General features: G+C 45.7%; 3 protein-coding genes across 4 annotated transcripts in view; all 3 read right to left on the reverse strand.

The window, feature by feature from the left end:
* The window catches only part of INSR (insulin receptor), a 57,175-nt gene extending 53,978 nt beyond the window's left edge, over positions 1 to 3,197 (reverse strand). Inside the window, exon 1 of the mRNA XM_067312991.1 lies at positions 3,106 to 3,197. Coding sequence (XP_067169092.1) covers positions 3,106 to 3,193 — 88 coding nt within the window. The 5' untranslated portion in view covers positions 3,194 to 3,197. The remainder of the gene's footprint in view (positions 1 to 3,105) is intronic.
* Positions 3,198 to 9,226: 6,029 nt separating this feature from the next.
* USE1 (unconventional SNARE in the ER 1) lies at positions 9,227 to 14,783 on the reverse strand. Its single transcript, XM_067312794.1, has 8 exons — positions 14,607 to 14,783; positions 14,427 to 14,476; positions 13,935 to 14,013; positions 13,260 to 13,412; positions 12,996 to 13,014; positions 12,220 to 12,250; positions 11,809 to 11,971; positions 9,227 to 11,308 (listed from the first exon to the last, which is right to left on the reverse strand). The coding sequence occupies exons 1-8, from the start codon at positions 14,766 to 14,768 to the stop codon at positions 11,126 to 11,128; spliced, it is 840 nt and encodes a 279-aa protein (XP_067168895.1). The 5' UTR covers positions 14,769 to 14,783; the 3' UTR covers positions 9,227 to 11,125.
* A 511-nt stretch (positions 14,784 to 15,294) lies between these two features.
* Positions 15,295 to 18,265, reverse strand: part of MYO9B (myosin IXB) — a 45,170-nt gene continuing 42,199 nt past the window's right edge. For both annotated transcript variants that reach the window (XM_067312792.1, XM_067312793.1), the window contains 5 exons: positions 17,948 to 18,071; positions 17,431 to 17,478; positions 16,773 to 16,912; positions 16,373 to 16,500; positions 15,295 to 16,216 (listed from right to left, as the gene is read on the reverse strand). In XM_067312792.1, coding sequence (XP_067168893.1) covers positions 15,771 to 16,216; positions 16,373 to 16,500; positions 16,773 to 16,912; positions 17,431 to 17,478; positions 17,948 to 18,071 — 886 coding nt within the window. In that variant the 3' untranslated portion in view covers positions 15,295 to 15,770. The remainder of the gene's footprint in view (positions 16,217 to 16,372; positions 16,501 to 16,772; positions 16,913 to 17,430; positions 17,479 to 17,947; positions 18,072 to 18,265) is intronic.

Genomic DNA, 18,265 nt, shown 5'->3' on the forward strand with positions numbered 1-18,265 from the left:
TTCCCCGAGACAGTCACCCCAAAATTGACCTCCAGAAAGCACATGGGTTTTACAAACTATTCACAGCGACAGTTAACGTACTGTACCTCTCTCTAAAACATCCAGAGGTCACGCTGGGATAGCCAACAGACAGACCCGTTGCCTAGTTTTGATACAGCCCTGCCCCGTTGCAGTTACTCTTTCTACTTTAAACTCCTGGGAGCAAAATCTCATTCTAGGCTGAGTCTCTCAACATTAAAAATTAATAAAGAGTTGAGATGGGAAAAGGGGCCACAGTTTCTTAATGAGTTTATGAGCACAAAAAAAAAAAAATCTGTATGAGACAGAAATCATAATTTAGAAGCAGATTATTTTAAAAGAACATTATCACAAGAGTAAGAAGTGGATTTTGTCCCAATTTGTCCCTAATTTAGGTACCTACATCTCAGCTAGAAGTTCGACTCCCACTGTCATCAACAGTCACTGGAAAACAAGTACAGTGACCAAACATAAGCGAATGGTTTAGGAGGGGAGGAATTGCCTCTAAACTCTTCTGACTATATTGATGAGTTCTCTACCAGCTACAAAAGGAGCCCAAAGTAATTTGCTCGATTGGTAGATGCCTAAAACTAGGTGAGGTAAATCCCACTCTAAACACCACAGCTAATGAATGACATGCACGAGTCACGTGTGAGATTTCATGAAGTTGCGCTGTGTTTACACAGTGGTAAAAAACAAAAAAGCTGTTTTTCCTCACAAAACAAGATACATGCATCTTCGTTTTGTGTGCATGTCAGCTCTCATTTTCTTAACCCCTGCTTTTACCCCTCTCAACAGCTTCTGAAGACGCCAACTAATTTCAGTCCAATGTAAACGGAGAGTTCTCACATGTATCATGTTCCTAAGAGACTCACAGAAACTAGGGGTGGGAAAGGAAGAAAAATTCCGAGTCTCCATCAAGAAAAGCTTGAAGTGTGAACTCCAACCATCCATCCATCCAGCTTGCCTGCTGTCCCATCTGCATGCACAGCTCAAAACTGTTCATACTATTTGCTGCTTTTGCCTAGCCTCTTACGGGACACGAGAGGAACTATAGCATGGTCTAAAAGAAGCAAACGGAGGAGGAAGGCACAGGAAACGAACGCTACAGTTAGAGACTGGGGAATATTGTCCCTGGAGAGCAGCATTATCAGGGTGCGTGTTTGCGCAGAACGCAGGACACAAATCTCGAAGAAAGCAGACTTCATTAGTTCTGTTGCTCAGGGAACAACTTGTTTGCTTACGCAACTACTGTACATGCATTTACCCTTCAAGCCACTCTGATGTAGGCCTTCACATCAGTGTGTTGTTTTCGATCCACATGGTAGTGCAGTGGGATCTAAGCAGTCTCAGAAAATGGAGTAGAAAATGAAAGCTAAGTGCCTGAAAACCTTTTGAATTAGGGACCTCATATTCCAAACAAGCTGTAAAATACTTTGAGAAGTATTTGCACTACATGAACAACATAAAAACATTCCACCCCAGACTTTGCCACAGGCTTTGACATCTTGTGCATCACTCCTGTTTCTCCATCCATAAATTGTAAAGCATACTTTCCTACCACATGGTAAATGCAGCAAAGATTAAGCATTTACGGTCATAAACACACTTACCACCCAAAGAGCAGAATATGATAAAAGAAGATTGAATGTAGTAGTGATAATAGTGTTTTCAAATTTGGAGCCACTAGACTAGTTATTTTATACTTATTTATTAGTGCTATATGCCAATTATCTTCTACATTTCTCTGTTGGAGAGGGACAGGTTTGTACATGCTTGCCAGCTACAGCTTAACCTCCTAGATTAAAAACTTATCACTAGTCTTTTTCAAGTCTTCTAATGTAAAAGCATGCATGAAGAAGAAATTGGGTATCTTTTAAATACGTAACTTGGTAGACTGGGGGGGGGGGGGGGGGGGGAAGCTGCCTGAAAGGCATGTCCTGCTTTATTCCCTCAATATTATACACATTTCAAGAGCCCACCATTGCAATGTCTGGGCTCTAACCTACTTGCTTGCTATTGCCTTTTCCAGTGGGAAAACTATCAGGTAGCAGCTATGGGATAGAGAGCTTCAGTGTCCAGTCCTCTTTAAATAAATATTTTCTTTTTGTTAAAAAAAAATAAAAAATAAAAATCTGTAAACATTATCCAAAATTCAAAACAGAAGCTAACCAGAACAATTCCTTAAGCAAGTTCATGCGACAAAACCTATCAAAACAGCTCACAAGGCTAATCTTAACCTCAGCCACGAATTTAACGAGTTTGCCGCCTCCAACACACGTTTCTATGTCCCTGTTTTGTAGGGACGTTTTCCAAGCCTTCGCTTCAACACGGATCCCCGCCGCCCGGCTTCTGCCCGCTTTGCTACCTGCGGGCTGGAAAGCCCCCCTAGGAGCAGGTGTGCGGCTGGTGACAAGACCTCCTAACTCGAAGCCTCGGGGCGCCGAGGAGCCTTTCTGCGACGGGGCTAGTTGCAAAGTGGCCCCGAGGAGGAGCGGCAGGGGACGGCGGGGACGTGCCCGTCCTCGCAGCCGAGCCCGGCTCCCGGCCCCCTCCTTCGTACAGCGCAGCCACCGGGCACCGATTGCAGGATTATTCCCTCCCCGTGCCCAGCGGTTTTAAAGCCCGGTTCAGCCGGAGGCTCAAAACGTGCCGGAGCGGTAAATACCACGGCAAAACGGGCAGCCCGGGGGGGGGGGGGGGGGGGGCACTAAAGCCCCGCCAGCCGCAATCTCGGCCGGGCAGAGCCCTCGCTGCCGCCCCGCTCTGCCCCCGCGCAGCCCGGGGCCGCCGCGGCGAACCCCAGGGGTGAAGGTGACCCGAGGCGGCGTCGTCGTCGTCGTCCCCCCGCGGTTGGGCCCCGCAGGCCCCGGCCGGTCGCCACCGCCCCGCGGCGCGGCCCGGCGCGGCGGCCGCTCCCCCCCCCCCCCCGGCCGGTACAAAGGGTAAAAAGGCGGCGGTGTGTGTGTGGGGGGGGGGGCCGGGCCCGCGCCGCCCGCCCGCCTCGCCCCCTCACGACGCCGGGCCCCGCGCGCCACCTGCGGCGCCCCGCCGCCCGCCTAGGCCGCGCCGCCGCCCCCTACTCACTCTCGCCGCGGCTCCGGCCGCACCAGGCCGCCAGCACCACGGCCACGGCCAGCGCCGCCGCCAGCGCCGCCGCCGCTCTCGGTCCCATGCCCGCGTCGCTGGAGCTGCTGCAGCCGCCGCCGCTCGGCTCGGCGCGGCGCAGCTCGGCTCGGCGCGTCCCGGCGGGGGCGAATCAGAGGCCGCGGGGCGGGCGCGGGGGCCGGGCCCGGCTCCGGCTCCGCATCGTCGGGAAGAGCCCCCCGGCCGCCGCCGCCGCCTTTATAGCGCCCGGCCGGCGGCCCCAGGAAGCGGGGCGGCGGGCCCCTCCCTGCCCCGCGGCGTCGGCCCCGGCCCCGGCGGCCGCTTCCAGCGCAGGCCGGGCTGGCGGCGGCCTCGCTGGCCGGTAAACAAGGGGCTGCCCCCGTCAGCTGGGAGCGAGCGGGGCGGCGGCAAGAGGCGGCGCGGAGCCGCGCGCGGGACCGGACGGGACGGGACGGGGGGAGGGGCGGCGCCATCCACCTGCCGCCGCCGCCGCGCGCGCGGGCCGCCCTGAGGCGAACGGCGGCCGCGGCCGGTTCCGGCCGGTTCCGGCCAGGGTCGTTGGCGCCACGGCAGCGCCTCCCGCCCCGCCGCTCTGAGGGGGTGGGGGGGGGGGGTCAACGCCAAAAGCGGCTGGTGGGGGCCGGGGTCGCGGTCTTTGGGCGCCTGTAAAGCGCCTCCGCGCAGCTCCCGCTCGGCATAAAAATCGGGGCGCCATCCCCGCTGGCCTAAAGCCCCCCTTGAAATGGGGCCCTTCTCCCCAAACGGTCACTTCAGTGGCAGCTTTGTGTCACTTTCCCTCTTTTTTCCCATTACGGCTCTTGGGGAAGGAGGAATTCACCTGGCGGCTTGCTTCGCAGAGCCCCGGGAGAGGGTATCACCACAGAACCCGGTCCAAACACACATTCCAAACTTCTGGTTGTCTTTCTCCAGTGGGATCCGGCATTCGATGCCTTTTCCTCCTTTGACAAACATCTGTGCTTTGTCATTGAGCTAAGCCGTTACAACGCGTTTCCTGGCAACTTCCAATAATTTTGTCCGACGCTGACTTTCACCCGCTTTCTGCAAGATACTGAGTTACATAAACTCTTACAATCCACCTTCTCAACTCCTAAAATGCTTGGCAAAGGGGCAGATACTCTTCTTTCGAATCTTTGCCTCGCCACCCTCGGCTTACACCAGATCTCACTTTTGTGTTACATTTCTTGCTCAATGGACCATTAGGGAGCAGCCGGGTAGTGGTCGGCAGAGCACCAGCGGGTCACGGCGCTTTGGCTCCTCTTTCTAGACGCTGAATTGCATTAAGAGGGCTTGCGCTGTTTTACATACTTTGTGTTAGTTTTCCTTTTTGTCGCAGGGATATTACCCAGTTGTGAACGCGAGGAGGAAGGGTCTATTTTGGTGTGGCTCACTCTCTGAAATGCTTTGAGGTTTCTCAGGTGGACGGGTTACGGTTGGTGGGCTGCTAAGGGTACATTCTTCTAAATTATGTGAGTGTAAACAATATTACCTGTGTAAGAATAACCTACATCTCAGCATTTGCAAAGTATTTAAATGCGGAGATGAAAGGTCCTGTTTAATTGGGGATGCTTTCTCTGTGATTACTGTAGCAAGAGAAAATGTGCATCTGCACAGCACATTAGCTGTTGATTGAGCCTGCTCATGTGTCAGAACTGCCATCGCAGGACCTCTTTCCCCCACATGCCTGTTCTTGCTCTCAGCTCATTTTCTCAAATGAATGCTTCTACTTACAGGTGCAGAGGAGACACGAAACTTAGTGACCTGATCATTTTTCTTCAGAATCCTTCAGGAAATGAGGACAGCTCAGAAATGGAAATACACAATAAAAGTATGCATTCTGTGCTTGCAGATGAACCTGCCCTATGACTATTCACTTTGCATGCAGCACATACAGCCAAACATCATCTAGACAGCTTGGGCTATGTGGAATTTATAATGTGACTGTAATAGCAACCTACTTTTGCTTGCTCACTTATGTTCTCATCGCCTTTCAAATAATAATGATATCAGCTTACAGATTGGCACAGAAGGATTAAAGGCTACAGATTTATTATCTTTCAGTAAAATACTATTTTTAGTTTCTAATTACTGATTAAGAACATCAGCGTGCAATCTTTCCAGCATCTTTCCCATACCGTCACTGCTACATATTCATCTTGCTACAGTACACTAGGTTTGCAATCAGATAAACCAACAGTAGCAATGTGGGCTCTCAGAAACTAAGCCAGCACCTGTTTGCTCATTTTATTAGCTGCACTACATGCTCTTTGCTAATTTCTGACTCAAGAAACTGTCCTGGAGTCATTAGTTTGATACATTAAATACTACATCCTTCTTAGACAATATTTACACTGCTTTCTCCCTTCATCTTCCGTAAGTGTTTGACGTTTTATTTGAAACAACTTGTAACTAAGCAGTGATAAGTATCTGCTATGACCCGTGACGCTTAAGGACTTTTGGGGTTCATTTCTGAATCCTCCTATGAAAATAAATACAGAGAGCCTTGAAATAGGAGGTATTTACCTATTTGACCCCAGAAAAATTTTTTTTTTATTTTTATTTGAATATGGAAGGTGGCTTTGTAAAATGGCTCAGTCTTCTTGTCCCCCACCTACCGAAAGGGTCAGAAACAGACTACTTTATCACTGTATTCAGGTAGTTTTCCCCTGCTTGAGTTAAAGCTAAGACAGGCTGAGCTGATTTCTGTCTCTTTTAGGCACCAGTAATACAATTCTTCACAAAGTCTTACCTCCAGGGCCTGTTAAGTGCAGATGCACTGAACCAACAGTCTGCACACTGCCGTTGGAGCTCAGTCACATCTATCAACTACTACGTGTGAAGAGAGAACTCAGACTTGCTGCCAGATCTCCGAGGAACTGAGTTTACTCAAAGGTTGCCATCTTGAAAATTCCCTAGGTGAACAGCATTTCCTTGCAAAAATTAGGGAGGAAAAGGTTCTGGTTGGGATCCAGCTCATCTTGCCCTATTTTTGAGTAAGAATTGATTTGTCAAGCCTGCTTTCCTGCTCACAAGTTCTCACCATGCAGCATGTACGTTACTCAGCCTCCTGTCCTTTGAAGATGAAGAAGAGTTGCCATTGAAGCCAACAATAGCCGAGTCTCTGCATCACTGGCAGGATGTTGCTGTAAAGGTTACAGAATTGACTTCTTAGTGACTAGCCCTAAAGCCAAGTATACAGGAGAACTGACCTTGGGAAATTTATCTCATCCTGTTTGCAGTCGCACAGAACTATTTGCCAAATCTCTTAATACAAAATATTTCACGTCATGGATTGACAAAGTTCCTTTCTTACCCTTCCTTCCGTCCACACCAAATCCAACAAGCAATTACTCTCCTCTTGATGGAAGAAAGCTCGGAGGAGGAAGATCTGGTCACTTTACGTGCTAAAGAAAAGTCCCATTTTTCTGCTGTTGAAACAGGAAACCTTGTCAGATCCTTCTGGACAGTTGTATTGTTGCAAATATAACCTCTGCTCAAGGTGAGAATGGCAGAGGGCATCTCTCTGCCACATGGAGCCCAGAGAAAGTGGAGATGAAGGATGCAAAAGAAATCATTGCTGTTCGTGGCCTACTGCAATGCTGCCTCCTTGTATCTTTAGTTATTGTCCAGTTTCTGGTTTTGTCCAGTTTACATTTTTGGATGTCACTGAGGGGAATGCAATATTCAACTTAATTTCCGCTCCTTATAAAAACACTTATGTTCTAATTCAGCATCAAACTTTTCAACTCAAGATGTTGCTTTTTTTTTTTTTTTTTTTTGGTTTTGATACGAATACACATCCAGCCTTGTATAGTATAACCGCCTTCAGACCCCTCCAGCCTCCTCATCCACTGCCCCCTCCACTGTTCTTTCCTACAGCTTCTCACAACCCACTTAAGCAAACGCCGCATCTGGTTCGCACAACCTCCTCCACTGCTGCCAGGCATGTTCTTCTCCATCAACAGCCACAGGCAAGTTAGCAGCTGCAGCAGCAGTCACACTCACTACGCAGTATGGGCATGCCATGCCCCAGGCCACCAACTGGCTACACCAGTTCTAATCTACGGCACACCTTTTATTTATAATGCACATTTTTGCTGATCCAGAATCTAATTTGGAGGTACAGCCTTCTGGGCAGCACAGCAGCAAACCATAACCGTATGCACCACGCTGCTTTATCTGAGTTTCTGCATTTTGGTAACTTTTAGTTACCATTCTGATAACCAGTTTGTTCCGTAGCTAGGAGACACACCCAAGTGCTTTGTAAATGTTACAAGTCAGGCGTACCTAATCCATTATTCACTAACTGCTGCTGCTTCCCACTTCATCTCCTACTAGGATGTAGTGCTCATGACAGAAATGTCGCAGTGGTCTCATGTGACAGGTGGTGTTGATTTAGCTACGTCAGTTTTTAATGTCACTCTTGTTCAGTGGGAACACACGCTGCGTGCAGAACAAGCCTCGGCAATGTGGCAGAGCCTGATCGCAAGAACAATGAGCCAATCTTGCACGGAGCTGTAGGGCTCTGAAACGGCAGCAGCACACTACGGTAGAGCAAGACATTTGATTATTGTTTTCTGCTCCTATCTGCTATATTATCATGATTGAAATAGATTTTTTTAAAGATAATATTGGCATTTTTTCCCATGTTTATAACTACTAGTCTTAAGACATTGATTTTTGAGGTATCATTTCAGTTTTATAGCAGAGGTAAAGGGAACAGAAGTGACTTGCCCAGTATCACACAGTGAGCAAAGATTCAGGAACAGAACCTCAGTCTGTCACTCCATCATTTTCACTCTTTTACAAGGATACCCAGTTAGCAGAATAGTTACCAGTTTTGGAAGGCTGCTCACAGCCTATTAAATCTAATACACAGTGTCTTTGTTAGATAAAGCCAAGGGAACATATGCCCAAAACAAGCCTAAATATTCATTACCCAGCCACAGGAACCATTGTATACAACGTTCTGCTCCTACCATTCATGCATCCTTACTGACAGCCTATATACTCTAAAAATCCTTCTAAAGCAAATCTAGCTGCGTTTGAGGATACAGCTCAAAAATTAAATATTATATAGAGAGTCTGCTGCCAAGAATGTTTGCCAGAAAAGCTTAGACTGATCCATAGTTTCTGTTGCTGCCAGGCTCAAAAACTGCTGCATTCACCGACCTGACATGACCTAAGTCTCCAAAAGATTATTTTTTTTTGTTACTTACTGTCTGAAAGTAGGTAGTCTGCCAAAAGCCAACCAAGGCCCAGCCCTACGCCTGATAAACATCTCTCCATTTGGATTTCCCAAGCTTTTGCGAAAGTTAAGCAATTCTCACTTCACAATGTTTGCAACTTTCAGAAAGCCATTTCTATATATAACAGTATTCTGTGAAGCACATCAGAGCACTATGCGATGAAACGGAGTTGCAGGCTAAAGTAGCAGATCATACAACCACCATCCATACATTAGTCAAAAATAAAAGTTGTCAGTCCATCTATGAAGTGTCACAAAGTCTTGCCTGATTGTTTATTCTAAATACTACTGGCACAGATCTTCAAAGTGTTCTTGAATTACTACTAACTACTAAATGAACGCAAGAAAAGCAAAGATTGCAACTGCCAACTGACAAAGCAGTCATTGTGTGCAGGGAGATTGCTGGTCACTGAGGCAATTAATCCATTTGGTTTGCCAGTTCAGAAGGTAACATTCTTCCACTGGGGCAGAGGCAACCAGAGTCTCCGTGGCAGCGCTTGAGGTACTACGCTTAATGGTCACGCTAGATATCATAAAAGGTGTTAGTAGTTACAGCATTCAATTTCAGTTCTGGCAGTTTACCCTTCAAAACATGAAATGTCAATGGTCAGAAGTTAAATAGGATTTGGTTCTGAAATGATTTCTTAACAGGCTCCTTTGTAAAGGAACTGCTGTTGACTTGGAGGGCTGAATGTTTGCTTGGGGACAAGCTATTACTAGTAGTTCCAGGTCTTTCCAATTGAGTTCCCAATTTATAAGTGGCAAAAAGTTATTGCCAACACATGGCTGCTAGCAAAACTCAGCTTAAACTTTCCTGCAATGATGCACCAAGTCTTTTGCAAGCCGGAAAAAAACAGTTTATTTCAAGTAATAACAGGGAAAACGTTGTAGACAATGATGCAGCATTAATGTTATATCATTCCAATAACATTCAAAAAAAATCCCAGTACTAAGTTCAACCTCTGCTCTAAAAGAAGAGCTCAGCACTGCAGGGAAAATAGTAAACAATCAGAATTAGAAAATAATGCTGTGACCCAGCATTCACTAATGAAACATAGTAAAAAGTCAGACATTACAGTTCAAGAAAAAGTTCTGGGAGAAGTAGAAACCTCCATAAATTAATTGCTACAACCATAAATTTCTCTAAGAGTTTATCATAAGAGATTGCTCAAACTGCATATTGCACAGATGAGTAGCTAGAAGAAGCAAAAGCTGCACTTTGTAGCATAATCAGTCATTTGATAATGCATAAATGACTGGCATACTAAACTGTGTACACATCCAGTTAAATAATAAAAAATACTTTGTGTAAAAACGTTAGTATCTACATTAACATAGTTGCTTTTGTAAAGAACAAGCAGTAATTCTGAAATATTCAGTTCTGTGCTGAACCAGTCATAGGAACTCCATTGTTGTGACAAACAGAGCTTTTCCTCTTCTTTAATCCAAAGCTGCTCTGGAAGGCCTAAACTACCCCATCTAGCGGTTCAAAACAGCAATAGAAATGCCAAAGGAACACTCTGGAATTGTCTTTTGCTCCTCACTTCTCAGTATGTGAAACACTGTACACATTTAAATATCAACACTTGAATAACACTCCTAGAAACTATAGCCCACAAGGCATAATGTTTTGCTTCTAGCTTACCACAAACACTTGAAAATGGCTCTCACACAGTCATCATAATCCTTGCTTTACTTCGAGCCCTTGTTTCTCCAGTAGTAACCGTTTTTATTTAAAGTATTCATTCTGATTTATTTCATCTCTGCTTTACAGCAGTGATCTCTCAGGAATACAATTTTGACACAAACACTCTTGACCAGAACAGTCTGTCTCAAAAAATAATAGCTGAATATTTTATTTATTTATATCTTGAAGACATCAGCTTCCTCTGCCCTCGTTTTACAGTGAAACAATATTCACACAGGTGAGATCTGAACCATATGGAGGGTGCTCTGTGTACGGCTCCACAGTGCAAGGGTCACAGCCTATTCTTGATACAACAGCATCGATATAACAGACAATGACTCACTGAGAACATTCGTGCATACAAAAAGGGAAGCAAACACTTCCTGGGGCTTCAGCCCTTCTGTAGTAACTAAACTGAAGACAACTGCAATAACAAACACCCATCTGGGAAGGCGGCAAGCCTGAGATTAGTTTTACCTGTCACCAACTCTCTGAATCTCAGCCAGGCTAGCAACTCAATGGTGGCGTTCTCTTCCTACACCCTAGGGTGGTTTACACGCATAACCCTTGTAATTAAGTATCCTGTCTGTGGCATGGTCCTGGTTCAGTACAGGAGAGCTGTAAACACAGGAAAAATCATGAGACTTCAACTGACTTATTTAAATTTGTATTGAGTAAACTCCTTTTAGAGGAGTCATAGTGTTTGACACAACTGCATTTAAAAACACAGAGGAGAGCACCTATCTAAGAACTTTTTAGGAGCTCAGTGTAATCTGCCATCTTTATCCCAGTTCTTTTCTCAAGAAATAGGCAACAAAATTAACTAAGTAAAAGAAATAACCAAATATCCAAGCCCAGCAAATCTTCCCCATGAAATCGTTCACTGAATCCAGTGATGGCACAAGAAAGAGATGCAAGGGTAGGCCTTGGATGACCTCTTTTGGGACATGATAGGTGGCAGATTGTCAATAATTAATTTCATTGCAAGGTAGCATGTATCATACCAGGCAAACTTTCCAACTGTCACTTCTGGCAGTTGTAAAAAATCATTTTAGTTTGGGGAAAATTCTGATAAAGAGGATCATACTGATGAATATAAAACAAACTACAATCAGCATTATCCAAAGTAGCCAGTTGACTGATTTCTTTGCGTGCTGTTCAAGGCGGTCAGATTCATCCTTGAGCTTCTCAAAGTTCTGGTCTGCCATTCTGAGAGAATGTGATAAAGTCTGGGGAACAAAGAGAACAAATGGTGCGTCAGTAGACGTACAGAGAGAAGAAAATGCACTAAGGCTGACCAGCAGGTAGGTCAAGCGCTGACGCAACCTGAACACTGAGAGCTCTCTTTCAGTGGAGACGACTGCACTACCTGTGACTGAGTTGTAAAAACAAGGTCCTTAAAATTAAGTCCTAGACCCATTTGTAAAAAAAGTTCTGATTTTCAAAGTGAAGCACCAGCAGTTCCACAAATACAGTAACATTTATAGAAGCTTACCAGCTCCCGAAGTCAGACCCCTTTCAGCTTCAATCAGATTTGAAAGTTCTGACCACTTATTTCTTGCAACAGAGGAAAAGTTCAACTGTCCTATAGAAGGCAGACAGGTATTGCCTGCAACCTTCCCTACTCTAATCCCATCTAAAAGCAAATTACATGCATTGTAATTAATACATCAGCACTTCAGTCTTCTACATGGCTAAACTGGGAGCCTACCACTGTAATACGCGTTACCTGGTTATCTTGTTTTATCACGTTCTGTGCAGCCAGAGTGTTGTTTTTCAGACTGCGAGCCAAACTTAGCATTTCTTCAGCTAACTTCTCCTGCATATCCTGATGGCGTTGTAACACAGCATCTAGCTCAACTGCAGACTGCTTCTCATCAGATGCAAGGCCTCTGCAAGAACACAAGGGAAAAAGTTGGAGATTTATACTTCTTGGTGAGTTGTTCTCCCAATGTTTCCCCAGGTTGTACATCTCTCAACAAGACAAAAAGAATAGTTAAGCCAGCTGAAGCCATTCATAGTTAGATTTCTACAAACAGGCACTAGATTTCACCCAAACGGAAGTAAATCTATGATTAAAAGAGCTTTGGGAAAGCAGTTTCCCAAGCATGAATCATCAGAACGTGAAACTTTGACTTACTTCCGCTTCCTTACATTCAACTCCTCAGAATCTGGGAGGAGGAAAAGAGAAAAGAAAGAGTTAAATATGTATGAAAGAAGATTATAAATTCCCACGCAATCACAAGCTGAAGAAACAAATCTTCTGTAAGGGATTTTTAGATGTCCAAAACTTTATTCCTACTTGGCCCTCTACATCAGCCAGATTTCAAATGCCTACCTGCTTTCCCCAGGGAAAAGACAACACCTAACATCATACATATGGTTGGGAGCAAAAAAACAAAACAAAAAAAAGAAACCCCCACACAGATGAGTCACATCCCTGAGGGCATGGTATAAGCTTGTGTGTCCTGGTGTTCTCTTTCAGGACACATTAGGCTGGCCTAGCTCCAGCCACTTTAATAGGAACTATAGAAATGGTAAATTAATTCCTACTGGTTCCCTACATGAATAACACGGTTGACTATTTAAGAGGAATTGAACATGTGATTTGGTCTGAGCAGAAAGAACAGGAGCAATTATAAGCCTAAATTGTCCTGGCTAGTTCTATAATTAGAATGTCTGCGTCTGCATGAATTCTAGCAAAATGGGTTCCTGCAAATCCCTGCTGCTGTACCGATCATGGCACTTGTGCCTTCACCTACTTTAGCGTGTTTTATTTGCTATCTTGGAAATAAGAGTTCCAAGACTGCGAGCTGCTAACTTAAGGTACACTTTGTCTACACTGACTTTCCTCTCTTCCTCTCCCTGCAAGACTCAGGTCATCCAAAGTGAGAAAAAACAACAGCTTACGCTTACCATTGATAGCCAAGGGATCCTGGGGAGGCAGAAAGAGAAAAGAAACAGAAGATTATAGAAGGCCATTGAAAAGGCACACACAATATGATCAAAGACAGTCTCCCAGTCCCAGCATAGTCCCTGTGCCTGGTTAGCCAAACAAAAAAAAAGCAGACTCCCCACCCAGCCCGAGACACATCTGAGGCACAGCTACCAAGGGCAGCTGAATGCCACAAAAGACAATCTATAAACTAGCAATAAAGAAATAGCAGCACCAGAACATACTGTACCAAGCAGCTCACTCCTCATCTTGCCTGTGCAACGAGCCTTTGTCTGCAGATGAACTGTTTTGGTGGCTGGGGTTCTCTCTTTGATCGTTGTAGGGGTACGTCCAGGGGCCAAGAATTGATTAGCCAGTGCCTTTTCAGTTGATGATGACTAAAAGCAGGGGAAAAAGCAAGAAAAAGTCATGAACATCACAACCAGCAGAGTGAGGTCACCTAGATGTGTGACCAACAAGGATTCAGGGAGTACTTCCACAGCTGCTTCCTACAGAACAGTGACATAAGTCTGGAAAACAGCACTGACTGTATCCAGACTAACTGCAGCACAGATTATCGGCCTCTCATAGCTCTCCAGATGTGCATGGTGCCATACAAAAGACATGTTAAACCAAACGGACAATGCCTGCCACTATACCTCACATCACAGAAGGAAGGAGGACAGACACAAGACATATTCTAACGTATTTTTGAAAAGGAGTTGTGAATTTCATATGCCACTTTCTTTTTTTAAAAAAATAAAACCCAAAGTATTTATTCATAGTTTTACAAATTGTCTGATAAGATTATAACAAGTGTTATTTTGAGAGAAAAAATAAAGACAGAAACAAGACAATATGATAAACGTAAGTGGAGAGTACTTCTTAGAGTCTTTTCAAGCTGAAATAATATATCTTACCAATTTTTCAGCTTCTAAAAGTCCCTTGAGGAAGTCCACTTTGCGGGAGTATTCATTCAGCAGTTCTGGGGCAGGCTTGCTGCAAGAATTGGGGGAAAGAGAAAAAACAATGAAAACCAGAAAGCATCAGCATTTTCTATTGTTCAGGAAGCTTCCAGAAGAAACACATCTTCAAGGAAGCATCTTCTAGGAAAAACAGGCGCAAGCCAGGAAAACTCTTGCATTTGGGCCCCGGCAAACGGCCTTTTCGTGACACCACAGGCAGGGACAGGTCGGGACACGGACCCCGCACCCAAAACCACCTCCGTGACTTCGAGGGCTGCGTGGCACCTACTCTGCCGGTGCAGTTTCCCCCTCGCCGAGGCTCGTTTCCACAGCGAAACGTAAGCGCCGCCTCGGTGTTGGCGGGCTGCGCCTGTCCCGCTGCGGGGAGCCCAAGGCGGCCACCAAGGACCCTGCTGGTCCAGCCCAGAGGGTCGGGGAGCGTCTCACCTGGACTGCTTCTTCAGCCCGCGCAGCATCTCCTCGAGAGCCGCCACGTACTGCGGGGAAAGAGGCCTCGTGAGCGCCCGCCCTAAGGAGAGACGAGGCGTCCGGCCCTCAGGGGCCACTCAGCGCCTCAGGGAGGCGAAGCGCCGCTGCCGGCAGGGCTCGCCCCGCTCCGCGCCTCACCTTCTCCAGCCGCCACTCCTCGGGGTCCCGCCGCTCGGCCGCCAGCGCCTCGCACCGGCTCAGCAGCCGCATCAGGTTCAGCTCCAGCCGCGTCGCCGCCATGGCCGCCGCGTCGCCGCCGGAAGGCGCCTTCAGCGCCGCTTCCGGGGCGGCGGGCGCCATCTTGGGGCGGGGCGGCAGCCGTGTGGCGAGGCAGCGAGCGCCTTGCCCCGCCCTGCTCCCGGTGACGTTTTATTAAAAAAAATTGCAAGTTTGAAAGAAAAACAAGGGGGAAGGAGCGAGCTGAGGCCAGGGGCCCCTGTGGCGGGCGCTGGCTGGAGCGGGCACAGCAGGGGCTGTGACTAAAGCTCCCACGGGCGTCGATGCTGCGCCTTCACCACTTTGAAATTAGAGACTCTAGTGATTTAGACCAATTCCGCACAGGGTTTGGGCACAGCTGGCCGTTTTAAGGCATTTTAGGTGCTGCTGCGCCTCGCCCTCGGGGACGTCCCCGCACAGAAACGACCTGCGGGATGCGGGACGGGGCCGGGCGCAGCAGCGCCGCGCGTGCAAAGAGCACCGAAACGCTTCGCTGGGACACAGCTTGCTGTTAGCACTTCCTCGGAGCAGCAAAGACACACGATTCCTAAGAATTTGTTCCCTAGAAAAGGCAGACACTGGCAAGAGGACACAGATAACCTAACACATGTATTTTTAAAAAGTGCAATGTATTAATAAACGTTTTTAGATATTTTGGTCTCGGTTAAGGCTATTACAACAATAACAGTTCTGTAAACCACACAGAAAGTTGTCATAAAAACATAAAAAAAAAAATTAAGGCAACGCACATTGACCCAAATTCACCGTTGGTCCTGTTAGAGTCCATTGTAAGGCAAATACAAAAAGGCACGGCAGCAGAATCGGGGCCGTTAACTTCTTCCTGTACACTCCATCCATGTGTTTTACTCAATGTAGATTTATGTTCTACTTTCTTTGTAGGGTTTTAATTTAAAGTGAGGAATATTATTTGTTTTAAACAACCTTGTTTAACCCTTACAGTACTGTACATTTCCAGACTGCCTCTGTAGCAGCCACTTAAAAGAACATGAACAAGTTCACAGCCTTCAAAGGGTTAAAGCCAAAGCTGCAGTCAACTTCGAAAAGAATCCAGACAGCTTAAATATTTCACTTCTCTGTACAGGGAATGTGAGAGTACGGGTCTGAAAACCTCCGTTTTACTTTTGCTGTTGGTTCATATTCGTCCAAAAGTTCCTGAGCATGGGCCATTGCAGACCCTTGTGCAATGTATACAGAGTGGATTTTATCAGTTCGCCTTGCTGGCTGCTCCCTTCGTCTCACAATTATTTGAGACTCTTCATTAGCTGAAGTCCTGCCCTGGGATTCTGTACACTTGAAAATCCCAGGAGGAAGTTTTATATTTGCTGTTGGCATCACTGGAGTTCGACGGGGCACTTTAATCTTGGCCAGTGTTAATGATGATCTGCGTCTTGAAGCCAGGGATGCAAGGGAAGAATTTGAAGAGGCTTGCGAAAGAGAAGACACCCTGCAAGTGTCTTTGGCAGGCATACTGGCGCTCCGAGCATGGCAGCGTAATCCAGAAAAAGTAATTCCTTTAAAGAAAAAAAGATATTTAGATGCTAAAGACATGCATAAAAAAGGGACTTGACACAAGCAACTGTGACCAGATAGCATATGGTCACCTGGCTGTATGCAGTAAAGTAGGTAGAATAAAAAAAAACAAAAGCACACACTACCTTAATACTGACCTTCGGTATCCATCCGTCCTGTTCTATCCTCTAGCAGGCTCTCTGTGCTTGCAGAGGTCTCAGAGTCTACATTTTCCTCATCAGAGCCTCTCTGATCAAGCTCAGGTAATCGATAGGTTATATCTTCCCTACATCAAAATACAGATTGTAGCACTCCAGGAGACAATGTCTCAGACATGAGCAACTTTAAGCAGCACAGATTTTAGAAGTAAACTTTCCTGCATCTAGTCATTGAGTAATAATTCTCATGGCATTTTCCTTTCCACCTCATAAAAGTCTATAGAATATAATTAACTAGATCATTTTGGACAAAAAAGTATACTGCTTTACTATCTGTATTACCTCCAAAGGCAGAGGGCATGAGGTACAGAGATAAAGGGCTTTCAAAGCTGTGACTTACTTTTCTTCTTTTATTGACTGTATGCGATCAATGAGAATCTCCTTTTCCCGGTTATCAGCTTCAGAAGCTTCCTCCTCTTCACGCAGTGAGCCTAGTTCTGAGTCGTTGCTGTCACCTCCTTTGGCCTGTGGGTTTTTATTCTGCAAGATAAATTTGTGTGTTGCACTTCACAGGCATAGGAAGCTATACAAGTCTGGATTGTTTGCTAGTTGCAAGGTGACAGAAATGAATAGGCCAAATGAAGGGCTGATGGAATTGATGAAGAGCTGTTAGTTATCCATACAAATGTTTCAAAAGGTAATAGACAGAAAATTTTATATTCACCTGATTTCTGGGGTTTTATTACCTTTTTTTTTTTTTTTTTTGAAGCATAGTAACTTGATTTGCCAGCCCCTGTTTAATTTTAGTAGTTACTTATAAGTAACATTATTACATCTAATACAAGTTAAGTTCAGAATGCCTATAAAATGTTAAAGCCAGAACAGAACGTGTCAGCAGCACTACATGCAGTCTGGGGAGGAAGTTGCACCAATACATGCAGTCTTGATTGTTCAAAACAATATTTAAAACCAAGTTAAACGTGTAGTAGGTTTTTTAGTCATGCAATAGTACTGTAGAAGAATGAACCATGCACCCTGAACACAGGCAGTGTACCTACCAGCATCCCCTCATAAGGGGAAGAAAACCCAAGTTTTACAGGCCAGAGCTAGAGAGAGATGGAGACCAAATTCACTATCACATGACTACCGATCAGTTTTTTGTTTTTTTAATCAGTGCATAAAAAAAAGAAAGGGGGGGGGGAAGCATATCCAACCTAATAGAACACAGAATATTTTTGTCCACCACCCACCTCTGAAGTGAAGGAACTCCTTTGCCATGTAACAGGCTCAGCAATCTTAATTCTACTAATGGAGTTGTAAGGGAATAGATTTATACCACTACAGGAGAGGATATTCCTCCCACCTTCATTTAGCAAACTGAGACTCCAGTACAGCTGTGCATTTAGCTCTTACCTACAGCTTTGGCCAAGTGCAAATCCTTTTTCTCATTATCCCACCACTGATCTTTGACTTACTGAATGGGATAGGGTAAATAAGCAGCACATCCCCTCCCAGGAACTTGGTGGGATGCTTTCTCGTGGATGGTGTGGTTCTGCGGCTTATTTCAACACTTACTGTATTCTGCCGGAGCAATGAGAGTCGTCGAAAAGCAATGCTCTCGGCTGCTTCCAGCTGATTTATTTCATCCATTTTTATCTTGTACTTCCTTATCTGTTCCTTTATCAGCATCTCTACACACCTGGACAAAAGGCCAAGAGTTTAATGAGCAACCTTGTGCTATATAAGCTCTGGGGACAACCATGGTGGGATGAGATGCCTCACCAAAGCATGGAGATATCAAATCCTGTCCTTTAACATATCTGGCTTGGGAATGTTTGACACACACACGTGGATGGCCCGCAATAGAAATCTCCCAGTGCATGCTTTACAAGG

Source organism: Apteryx mantelli, chromosome 30 (assembly GCF_036417845.1).
Source record: "Apteryx mantelli isolate bAptMan1 chromosome 30, bAptMan1.hap1, whole genome shotgun sequence".
NCBI lineage: Eukaryota > Metazoa > Chordata > Aves > Apterygiformes > Apterygidae > Apteryx > Apteryx mantelli.